Here is a 12,900-nt window from a genome sequence, read left to right as displayed (position 1 = left end):
ATTGAAAGTTATAAATAGTTTATATATTTTACATCCTGTATTAATGCAGCAAACTTAACGCGGATGACCAAATTAAGACTTGGCTATAATAATATAATATCGATATTGTGATACAATACTAGACATGGTATTTTAAGTGTTGTCTTTTGCTTTGAAGGCTGCATTACAGCAAAGTGATGTCATTCTCTGAATTGATCCGACTGTTCTAGCAGTTATATTACTTCCCTTCCCGACTCAGTCATAAAAGCCACATAACTGGTGATTATTTATCAAAATAATTTTTGATTATTTGAGTAAAGCATTAATGGTAAACCCCACACTATCACGATATTGATAATATCATCATGATATATGATTTTACGTGTATCGCCTTGCCAAAATCTATCATTTTACTTAATATTAATAGCATTAATCATTCAGTCCAATTGCTATTTGTTCTTAAAACATGTTAATGTTGTTAATTGCATAACAGTTTCAATATTTCAATATGTGGTCGTTGCTGTGGTTTCTACTCCATGTAATTTAATGTCTCCAGCTCCATTGGATCAAATATTAAATGCTAAATCACTCATCTTTAAGTGTGTACAAAATCCGTGTTGGGGTCCAACGAAGCCAATTAGACCAGGTCATCTGGTGCATTAGTGCTTGTCTGCCAGGAAAGTCGAGTTTTATGGGATGCACTCTTGCTCTATAAAGAGTTTTGATCCCACTCCTTTAACATTTGGCTCCATTTTCGTGACTTGGCACTAATGCCAACTTATAGATTGATATAAAGTCAGCACAAAACGTTTGAAAACTGAAGCCAGAGCTTATAGTTTGGTTGGCTGCCTTTAGCAAGTCACTATTTCAGACAGACATAATGAATTGTGAAAGTTCTCCTTTTGCCAAGCGGTCCAGAGAGGTCAGGGAGGTAACAAACAAGCAAACACTGATTGTAAACAAAAGCAGTAACACTGTGATAGAAACATAAAACAAACCAAAACAAGGCTGGACATGAGGCACTAATGGTGGACCATGGCGATCATCTTCTTGTCAAAGCATATGAACAAAATAACAGCAACTGATGTAACACGATTCAACCACAGACTTTAAAGATTCTGAATCTAAGAAATGACAATGCATATCAATTGTTGGTTGATGTGTTTGACTGCCAGACAGTCACTCAAATCAACTGCAAAACGCTGCTTCTAAAAGCTGACTCTTTGATAACAATTGATACTTTGTGGACTATTGTGTCTTTTATCAACATTGTGAGTAGCAAGGTTGGCTGGCAAACGGAGACATGAAGTTAAGACTCTTATTAAAAACATTTCTAACTTCCTTTGAGTAATGGAAACGGATGCACAATAGCTGCAATATTGTTATAGGTTTTATTGCCTCTAGTAAAAAGTTTGACTTGAAAAATACAAATATGGTTCCATGGTTTTTGGGCAAGAATAAGGTCAGTGTCCTTCAGAGTGCAACACTGTTATGAAGCCGGTAAAACACGAGTGTGGACATCATATTATGACCGTAGGAATTGGTTACCTTGTCAGGTACTGAGGTTAGCAAGGCCAGGCCTCGGTTCATGCCAGTCTACGCCTGTTGCCATGGAAGCCAATCTGTGCCTGTGGAGAAATGTTCCCCGAAATTCGACCATTAGCAGGAGGTAATGATAGGTAGTGCAGAGTTTGCAAAATAAATGTTTTTTTTCCAAGAAGAAACACACTTTTTAAGCACACTCTTTCTAAAAGTGGGTCAGTGTTTAGTAAAAACATCTATGAAGCAATTGGAAGCAAATAAGTGTTGCAGAATATATGTAGCTCTAATTTAAATATAGACAAAGGTTTGGTCATATTGCTATGCAGTGGTTATAACATGATTACATATACAGTCCAGCCCTATTTGTCAATTGTATCCTTTTACACTGCGGCAGGAAGAGAAAACATTTGATTATTTACTTAGATTATACACGTTAGGGTAAATTATTAAAGCCATCTTTGTGCGTCTACAATCACATAGCGCTCCCTCTTCTGTTTTCCCGTGGGAACCTTTATCTTTCACCCTCCAGTTGAGATTTATAATTTGGATCACAGAACAGGAGATGTTAAGAAGAGAAGAGAGAAATGGAGGAAGGAGTGTGGGTGTTTAAAGACAGATAATCCATTTCAAGGCTTCCCCATGGGGAGGTTCTGTTGTGTTGTGCTGCTTATTTGTTTTTCCAGAAAGAAGATGCACCTCTCACGGTTCTCGGAGTGAAAATGACACAGACAGCTTTTGATTTGGGAGAGGGTGGCGGGTATACATTCTACTGGAGAACTGGGGGGTTTTCAAAGTGAATGTCCCCTGGTTGAAATGGCCTCGCCGGCCCCTGTAGAAGAGGCTATTTATCATTGGGGTCGCTCTCATTGACGGCTGTTCTCTGTGGCTCCTGTCAAGGAGAAAATGACCACTACAACTCACAGGCTTCTCGTAGTGCTCTCCACACACATGCACATTGTTGGTGATCACATGTGCGTTTCAAAACGTGAACAAAAAGGTCAACACATGAATGATGCTCAGCATTTCCAATTAGACACTACACAAGCCAGATTGATTTAATTGCTGTGCATTTGTGTGACTTAATATCATGCTGTGGTTTCAGATTGACCTCTCGCTGCATAAATACTTCTTCATCTTCTACGCCATAAATATTTCCAACTGTAATATCCGAGTAAATGCATAAAGACCACGAGGGAAGACGAGGAAGGCTTCACATATAGCACTTTCAAATTCATTAGATCAGTCAGTGAAGCTCTATGGGGTCCGTTCACGCTATTTCCATGCTTCTTGACCAGATGAATCATAGTATACATCGTATTATAGATGGCAATTAATCTGGTGTCAAACTACTTTATAGCGCTGGAACAAGTACTTTCATCTCCAGCATTAAAGTCTGATGGTTTTTTGTGGAATATTTAAAAAAGGAATGGACACATTGGAAAGGAATTAATGCACTTTGACATAAATTATTGTAAATGTCAGTTATAATCTTTTTAACACAAATGTTGAGACTTTTTAAAGATTATATTTACGCTGCTATCGTTAATATGTATCTACACTCAACTAACCATTCAGACTTGGCTTTGCTTTACTGTATGTCACATGCAGGCTCTTTACAGTATGCAGACCCCAGTTGATTATCCCAACAACGTCTTAGAACTACCTTTGAAATGTTTCCTGCAAGCCAATCAGAACATACAGTGGGGCTTAAAGAGATGGGTGCTAAAACAGAGGGTTACAGACAGAGGGTGAATACTGGTATATTCACACGGCATTATGGGAAAAATTCTAACATCAGAGCATGTAAACATGTTCTATTAGAAACCTGAAATATAAGTATGAACCTGAAAAGAAGAGTGACATTTCCCCTTTAAAACACATGGTATGAAGTATTTTGATATAAATGTAATATGTTTGCTTAAATAAGCAACCATCAAGGTGCAGTTCAGGAACTCTAGCTTCACCAGGACTGTGTGGATCAGATTTGAGTGACAGTTTTATGGCAGAATATATTAACAACAGTTAAGAACAAGATTCAGGTTAAATTATTATTATTATTCTCATGTTTAAAACCAGTTAGAAAAAACACAAATCCAAAAAGCTCTCTATTAATCTACTGTTTAAATGGTGCTGGGATGTTCTGTGATCGAGTCGTCTAACCATATTGATCAAAAAAAGTGACCAAAGAAATTCAGTTGAGAGCTTTTCATAGTGAAATTAGTGAAGGACTGGACTTTAACTTCCAATAGAGTATTTTTAAAGAGTAGTATTGTACATTTACTAAACACTTCCTCCACTAAACAACACTATGCATGTACATGTTTTCTTTACTCATTTCCAATATTACAAGAGAGCGTTTCGACAGTCCAATTACAGGCAATCAATAATCATTGCAAGTGCACCGATGAGGCGGTGAGCCTCTCAGAGTTATTAATCAATGTATGGAGTGCAACAGTTACACAGCCATATATTTGTTTGCTCTATGAGATTTTTCATTTTCATGTACCAATGGAGCCCTCTGAACGTGAACGGCGGCAAATGAATCGAGGGCGGAATGATTGCAGAGCTGTCACTTACGTTGGATTTGTAAATTGTCTCCTCGCACCTGTCATTTCAGGTTCACTTGCCTGTTAAAAAAACCCAATCAACAGTTTGCTATACTATAATTTGTCAAAGAAAAAAGGCTTGCTTTGACACACACAGCAAATTTGAAATCTAAAATTCAACACCCATGTAGTTAATTTTAACACTATGAAAGAGTTTATATTGAAACCACCAGCAAAGTGTTAAATTAACACTTTCCAAAGTGTTGACAATATAACACTATCACAGTGTTACTATACCAACACTAAGAGTGTAAGATGTGAACACCAACACTGAACACCAACGCCAATAACAACACTAACAGTGTTGGCTGCATCTTCAATTCAACACTGTTTTGGTGTAGAGTAACACTACAGTAGTGATACATCTTCTTCCATCTAACACCTTTAAGAGTTAAACATGTACACTAATAGTGTTGCAATTCAACACTGTCCTGGTGTAGAGTAACACTACAGTAGTGATACATCTTCTCCCATTTAACACCTTTAAGAGTTAAACATGTACACTGAGCTAGTGTTGAATGCACATTATACTGGTGTTGCATTTTGCATTAGCCTCAACACCTCTGGGAGTTCAAAATGAACACTAATCTAGTGTCAATGTTGGGTATTGGTATTATGATGTACAACAAACTGGTGTTAAAAGTTACAATGACCAATAAATCATTCCAGATAACATATATGCCAAGTGCTTTATTTGAATGGTGGCATGTCTCTTAAGACTGACAAATGTTCACAATGCACAAATTCTCACAATATGCAATTCAACAAATAAAAAAATAACCCTCTTTGACAGGGGATGTCCGAAAAGGTTGTTTGTTGCCTGCCGTGCCAGGCAACAAACAACCTTTTTGGACCTCACACACCCATGGGGTGGGGGGATAAATACAAATTACAGCACATAGCTGTCTAAGACAATATAAAAAAGGGTGTCATTGGTACTTGCAGACATTTGCAGATAAAAAGGCTTATGAAATTGCAGTGCATCAGGTTTGATGACTGAAAGACTATCCTGCTTAACAACATTAAAGGCATGAAAACGCTCAACAAATAAACTTTCCATGTCTCTTAAGACTGACAAATTCTCACAATATGCAATTCAACCAACATTCAATATTGTTCAACAGCAAAAATGTATATGTACAAAAATAAAAAATAACCCTCTATGGCAGTGGAGGTCCGTGGAGGTCCGAAAAGGTCATTTGTTGCCTGCCGTGCCAGGCAACAAATGACCTTTTTGATCCATGTCAGAATCACCAACATGTAAAATGTCTTCCCTGAGAATAACAGCTTGTTGGACTGGTGATTAAGGATTATTGCTTGAAACGACCCCATCCTTATCATGGTATTTCTTCAAGTGTTTTTTAAAACCTAAAAAACGTTTGAACTGCAATGAGCAGCCATCCTGAGCGCATATCAAATAAAAATGTTTTCCTGGATACAAGCCATGAACAAGCTTAATGTGCCGAGTTAAGGATCCAGGCGTATCAAGCAATAATCTGCATATGTAACACTTATACATTACTCACAAACTTAGTTCTCAGTTCCTTGACCTTGGGGCTCTCACTGGTGGTGTCAACGTCTATGTTATAGACAGTTGTTTGCAGAAATGTGTACATGCTTTTGAGTGCTGGATCATAGCTAGTGCCTAAGACAAAGTGAAGCTTAAAAAGTTCATCAATTGCTGCTAAGGAAGTGGTAGCCTCACAGGGGATGAGCTTCTTGGCAATCAGAATGAAGAAGTTGCCGACAGCCTCCTTGCTGGTCCCTGAAGCAAGAAGATATGGCTGGCTCGTGTCCATATGGCTCTGAAGGTGCTCATCCAGACTCCTACAGGACTGAAGGACAAGGCAAGCAACATTTTAATTTTACATGGCTAATTATGCGCATGTGTGTGTTTTTAGGAATAGTTTATATTTGCACTAGCCTAGTCCTACTTTATCATAGTGACAGCTCTCTGTAGTAGTTCTGGTGGCTAGATCTAACATTCTTAAACCTGCCACATACCTTGTGAAATACGACCAGATGGTCAATGGCCTGAGCTACACTGATCTTCTGGGTTTTCTTCCTTCCCGCAGGCTGGGGTGACAGGAGGTGCAGAAGGAGGAGGATGGATGCCATATCACTGTCCCACTCTGTAAGAAAAGAGAACAATGATCAACTTCTTTTTTTTTTTTTTTACCAATCTGTATAATGTCCAACAGTTCATAGTGCATGTACAAGCAAAATACAAGACATGAAGTCTCACAACACAATAAAGTATGGAAAAAGTGAAGTGGCCTGAATACTTTCCAAACCCACTGTACCCTGGCATTCTCCAACTGTGTGGTCATACACTCCCTCCAGCCTCACATAGACCATTTACAATAGGCAATATGACATGATATGACAATGCAGTTCCTAAAACCATACCTGGTGATTCCAGTGATGGTTCATCAGCCCTTTGGTTCTTGGCAGACAACAACAAGCGCTTCAGCAAGGGTGTGGAAGTCAGCATTTCTGCCTGTTGGATGACCTTTGCTTTGAAGGAGGTTGGCCACTTTTCCAGTAGTTTGGATGGAGTTTCTGACCCAAAGAGGAGACTGAAGTCTTGGAGAATCTAAAACACATATACAGCACAAACGCAAGAACCACCATCAGGTTTTCAATTTACTACCAATGCCAATTTCACAGATTTAGATCATCTCCATTTAACTGAAGGTTGCTTAAAACATCTATCAAAATAACATTCATAATAAGCAAAAGTAGGAGTAATAAAATATTACCAATCCTTTAGTGTCCAGCAGGCGCGGGAATACTGAAAGGACAGTGGAGGATCTCTCAGGATCGTGGACAAGGCGCCGTCTATATTCCAGTGTGTCTCTCATCTTCTTCATGATGACTTCTCTGTTGTTTGTATGATTCATCACAGATATGAGTTCTTGAAATCTCTGCTCATCTGGATGATCATCACAGTGGCCTATCTCTCTCCTTAGCATGGGGCCTCCATTCTCTTCTATTCTGGAATCCTTGGACCTCACAGGAAGTCGCGTTGCTCTCTGAACGGACTTCAGTCGCCACGCTAGAAACCCACCGCCTTTCTGCCCGTCATAAAAATGCTCCAAAATTGACAATTCACCCATTGACAAACATTCACATAACCAATGGCGGCAGCTGCCATGCAAGGTGCAGGCCTGCTCATTGGGAGCAATTTGGGGTTCAGTGTCTTGCCTAAGGACACTTTGACATGTGGACAGGAGGAGACGGGATTTGAACCACCAACCCTGCAGTCATTGGACTATGCGCTACCTCCTGAGCCACAGCCGCCCAAATGAATTAAACTACCCTACAGTATGTATACAACTACAGGAATTCTTAAATGCAGTAGCATGTTATAGAAATCCCACAGCATTCAAGGAACCATGTAAGCCAGGGGTGTCAATCTCAATTTCATCGCGGGCCACATCAGCATTATGGTTGCACTCAAAGGGCAGGTTGTAACTTTAAGACTATATAAAATGATGTATTATATATTACATTATTGCCTCTGCATTGGATTATTATCAGATAGGGTAATAACTTCAGAATTAACTACGTCTGAATGTAGAAGTTAAGGCAAATAATTGCAAATCTCTTCAATGAGAATGTCACAAAATAATTTTAAAAGAAAAACCAAATTCTGGAAAAAAAGTCAAAATCAAAAAAAGAAGTGACATTTAAAAAAAAGGGAGGTGAAATAAAAAAAGAAACATTTAAAAAAAAAGTCAAACTCTGAAAAAAAAAGTCAAATTTGAGATGCATTATGGGACATGTAGTTTATGGGCAACGTGCTTCTGTAAATCATCATGTAACCATATAATAAACATATCATTCTTTGCAAGCTCTTTGCTGGGGCCACAGAAAATGAAGTCACGGGCCGGATTTGGCCACCCGAGCCTTGAGTTTGATACCCCTGATGTAAGCCATCTAAAACAGTCTACTTTGATCATAATCAAGAATAACTCACATAGCCTGTCTTCCCATGTGGATCTTGGAGCGAGGGAAACAGGGTAACAATCCCCAGTGCATACTTCTCTTTGGTCAGTCGCTGAGGGATTCTCCTGTAGAGAAAAAACAGTGATTTTCAACATTTAATTCATTTAAGTCTAAGAGACTCAGTTTAAGAACATATAAACCTAATGAACTCAATTTATGTAGAAATACAATTGCACCAACTTCATCCACACTTAGCCTATACATACATGACACTTTCATGCAAAGCTATAACAAATTAGAATCTTACCCCTCACTCTGCACCATGTCTGCAACTAGAATGTTCACCATCACTTTTCTTGTGGCAGGACTAATTGTTCCTTTTTCCTCATACTCCTTCAGCACATCACTTCCTCCTGGTTTGGTCAGCAGAACCTGTTTTATCAGCTTAAAACAAAACGCAACAAAAATGACACCCGTTAAGTAAGCAGTAGGGATGCTCCGATCGCCAATTTCGGGGCCGATCGCCGGAATCAGTATCGGCCGATACCGATCGCGTGGGCGGGGCCTAAATGGAAGATTTAAACATCACTTTAAATCTTCCATTTAAAGTGATGTTTAAAACTCAGTTAATGGGCTCATTCACTGGAGCTTCCACAAACAACAATCAACTTAATTATTACATTCAAATGATGTACATTATTCAAGTTTACATTCACTTTGGAGAATATTGATAACACGGGAGAAATGAGCGGAATCTCTCTCTCTCCCTCTCTCCCTCCCTCTGTCTCCCTCCTCTTCTCCCTCTCTCTCTCCTCTCTCTCTCCCTCTCTCCTCTCTCTCTCCCTCTCTCCCTCTCCCTCTCTCTCTCTCTCTCTCTCTCTCCCTCTCTCTCTCTCCCTCCTGACAGCCTGTCAGTATCTCATGCAGCTCACTGATCTAGTAATGAGTGACCCGACAGTGAAGAATAAATATATTTATAATAACTAGTTTAGCTTGTTCCAGAAGTAGATAAAATAGCTAAGTGTGTTAGGTCTAACTCTTGTGTGTTTCGCTCCGCTTACCGGTCCGGCGGGCGGAGCTGCAGGATTTCTGCTTCACGTTGCATTCCGCTATTTTACTGTCTTTTTCAGACACCTTAAAATAATGCCAGACCGTTGAAGCCATTTTGGCGAGCTTGTTTTGCCGCACACAGAGAAAAGTGTCATGTATTTTACGTCATGCGATCGGCTCTCACGATCGGCATGTTTAGAGAGCACCGATCGATCGGTAGAGAGTGAGTATCGGCCGATATCGATCGGTGACCGATCGATGGGAGCATCCCTAGTAAGCAGTATAGGTTTATGAGCAATCTACTGGTACAGACACACGGATGGACAGACGTCACTAAAATGTAAAACAATGGTGTACATGACATATTGAATATGCACTCACATCTTTGGCTTGTGGACCCTGCAAAGCCTCCTCCTCTTTTCTGAAGCGTTTCAGAGTGCCACTGTAGAAATCGATTTCACTGCTGCTTTTCGAAGTGACTGAAATAGTATCTGTGCCTGAAGCGGGGGATGAGGATGGCTCTGGAAAATAATGTCATCACACAAGAGATATTAAATATGAATATTGAAATTATATGGTCTTCCTTTGTCATGTCTTTATGTAATCTACTGGTGAAGTGTTCTCAAAAATACAACAGACCCACTGAAAACCTCCATTGCAAGTATGAGTCCCAAAGTCCTTGTCCACAAGAGCGCACTCTACTTGGGACCAATACTTAAGACAGCAATGGTGTTTTTTAGTCTAGCAAAAGCTTAAGAACAAGGCTTTCAACAAGAACCCCAAGTAAGTACAAAATTATGTATTTTCACCAAATCAGTGGAGTACGCACATTTGATTCCTATAAACAATACTTTACCTTTTAAGATAGTATTGTTTATAGCAATGAAATGTGTGGTGTGCTTGACACTTGCATGGGGATAATTAGCATACAATACAATTGAGAAATGTAAAATCGACCCTTTTCACAGCGTAAACAGAGATGTAATTTAGGATGTAGGCAGGCCAGGGCCCTGCTAATATGCCGTCTCACTGGAATGGCTGTGACACACTAAATAGATCGGGCCAAAATTCATTTGATCTATTACACCTGTGTTTACCCTGCTATGACGTCAACATAGCTGCTGAGAAAAGGGTTTATTGTCGTCACTCACCACCACTGTCATTCAGTTCATCTTTGATGACAAAGCATATTCCACTGGTAGTGAGTAGATCTGGAAATGCGTAGTCGTCCACTTCTGTGCCAGTCTCATCCTCCACTGATAAGATGCTGTCCACATGGATGGAAAACCTCTCTTTCACTAAAAGGATTGAAGACCAAATATAAGCAGAAGCTACACACACACACACACACACACACACACACACACCACACACACACACACACACACACACACACACACACACACACACACACACACACACACACACACGGGGGGGGGGGGGGACTGCCTCAACAGTGCATCATGTCCATCTAATGTAACAGTAGGTTAATGAGGGTGGATCGCAAAATTCCCCTCTGTGGGACTAATAAAGGTATTCCGATTCTGAAGTGGTTTACTTGCCTTCAGTGATGAAGATGTCAAAACAAGCTTCTGGAATTTTGATGTACTTCTTTTGGTTTTGGTATTGCACTTTGACTATCATCTTCAGCTGAAGAGAAGAGCAAGAGCCCTATATGGGTAAAATGGAGAAACACAACATTTGTTATTCCACAAGTTATTATGATGCATCACAACTTCCCCTTCTTAAGCAAGCAAATACTCCAATTGTGTAAGGGTGGCATAATATAAATTGGAACTGTCTTTAGATAAAGAAATTCTACTTTATGCTCCGTTCTTTTATTTTTGTATCTTTAAGCTGAGGCTTCTATCTGTGCATGACAAACGTTTCGGGACCAAATTAAGCACAGTGTTGGTGTGTTGCAACCCAGTCTCACGGCATTTCGTGTTATAGTAAAAAAAGACACGATTTCCCCATTTTTTTCGTGTCACACAGAACGACTTTAAAAGCAATGTAAATAATAACAAATTAGAAGGAAAAAGAGATTTTAAAAACAAATACAGATTTCAGTATTCTGACACAGAACAATATTTAGAAGCAATGCATTTGTATTGGTAATATGTTTCGTGCCTGCGCCAAATTACAAGGAAAAAAAGATGACAACAAATACAGATTTCAGTATTCTGAGCCATTTCTTTCCTCCGACATTATACCATTTAAAATAAAAGGGTTAGGCTAAGGGTAAGATATTGAGTAAGAACATGTTTTTATGAACCACACAGCTTCTGGTTTTCCAAGAAAAGAAAAATCGTTCTGTGTGTCACAAAACAAATGCGAAAATCGTGTTTGTGAAAACAAATCAATAGATTAAATGTATGCCGTGAGACTGGGTTGCAAATATTCTTAGAAATATAGTTAACATTATTAGCTACCACAAACAACTACAATTATTTTCAAGGGAAATTAACTAATGTTAGCTAACTGGGGAACAAATTCAATTAAATGTAACGTTATCTAGATAACTCACTGCATGCAGTCTGTTGTCGAGGCCACACAAGATGGCTGCTTCCGCACGGAGCAGAAGAACACGTGCTAGAAAGGAAAAGGAGCCAATTAGCCAACAACTGTATTACTGTACTACATACACTTAAATAATTTCACTTGGGGAACAAATTCAATGAAACGTAGATAACTTACAGTCACACGGTCTGTCGAGACCACACGGTCGAAACCCGCGGCGACTGATGGCTGCTTAGGTGACACTGAGATAGTGATAGAAAGGAAATTGGAAAAATAAAAGTTGTTAGCGAAGTCGACTAACTATACCGATAAGGACCAACACCAGAACCTCTTAGCTAGCTAGCTGTCGAACTAACGTTAGACATGTGCAATACGTTGGTGTTTGTAATGACATAATAGTATGTAACATAGCTAATGTTATCTAAGTTGACATCTGTGTGTAATTCGACAGCTAGCCAGCTAGCTAACTGGCTAGCTAACTGGGTAGCATTTAGCAAGCAGGTGCACGGCCAGTACAGACAAATATTCTTAGCAAGCTAGTAAACATTATTAGCTACCACACACACAACTGTAACATTATTTTTAAATTAAGTAATGTTGGATAACTGGGGAACAAATTAAATGTAACGTTATTTATCTAGATAACTTACCGTCACTCACTGACTGCACTGTCTGTCGAGGGCGAGGCCAAGCGATCACACTTGCTGCAAGACGGACTGATGCTAGAAAAGTAAAAGGCGGCAATTATCGAACAACATTTTTACGGACACTAGAGCTTGTTAGCTCGCTGTCGAACTAACGATAGACATGTGCAATACATTAGTATTCGTAATGATTACATATTATGTTACATATCTAAGGTTAATTCGACATCCATATCTAATTCGACAGTTAGTTTAGCAAGCAAGCATTGACTGTATGGTCTGTGCACCTGCACCTGGTCATGACAGTCAAATAGTAATAGTTAGCAAGCTAGTAATGAAAACAATACATTTACAATTACGCTACCTACCACACACAACTGTATTTTCAAGCTAAATTAATGTAAGCTATCTGGGGAACAAATTATGAAACGTAGCGATAACTTACCGTCACGGACTGCGGTCTCTCGAGACTGAAGGTTGCATCAAAATGATGGCGGAGATCTAAATAATTTCAGGCACATCACGTAAAAGTACCCGGATTGAGAGAACACACTATCCGTCGTTAAATATGTTTAACACCATGATCCAACCCTGTACTATATAGTGTG

The 12,900-nt window shown here is 39.3% G+C and overlaps 1 protein-coding gene across 1 annotated transcript; it reads right to left on the bottom strand.

Annotated features, from left to right (window-relative positions):
• Positions 1-4,802: 4,802 nt before the first annotated feature.
• Positions 4,803-7,219, bottom strand: LOC117464055 (uncharacterized). The gene is made up of 4 exons (XM_034106582.2): positions 6,890-7,219; positions 6,537-6,723; positions 6,132-6,259; positions 4,803-5,962 (listed from the first exon to the last, which is right to left on the bottom strand). The coding sequence occupies exons 1-4, from the start codon at positions 7,100-7,102 to the stop codon at positions 5,639-5,641; spliced, it is 852 nt and encodes a 283-aa protein (XP_033962473.2). The 5' UTR covers positions 7,103-7,219; the 3' UTR covers positions 4,803-5,638.
• Positions 7,220-12,900: the final 5,681 nt, after the last annotated feature.

Source organism: Pseudochaenichthys georgianus, chromosome 18, assembly GCF_902827115.2.
Source record: "Pseudochaenichthys georgianus chromosome 18, fPseGeo1.2, whole genome shotgun sequence".
NCBI classification, from domain to species: domain Eukaryota; kingdom Metazoa; phylum Chordata; class Actinopteri; order Perciformes; family Channichthyidae; genus Pseudochaenichthys; species Pseudochaenichthys georgianus.
This window is presented reverse-complemented; position numbering and strand designations above follow the sequence as displayed.

Bases quoted from the DNA above. Each gene is read 5' to 3' on its own strand.
- LOC117464055 (XM_034106582.2), bottom strand. From the start codon at position 7,102: ATGCTAAGGAGAGAGATAGGCCACTGTGATGATCATCCAGATGAGCAG. The intron at 6,260-6,536 runs GTATGGTTTTAG...CTTTTCTTACAG, and splicing joins ACCATCACTGGAATCACCAG to AGTGGGACAGTGATATGGCA. The intron at 5,963-6,131 runs GTATGTGGCAGG...CTTGTCCTTCAG, and splicing joins ATCTGGTCGTATTTCACAAG to TCCTGTAGGAGTCTGGATGA.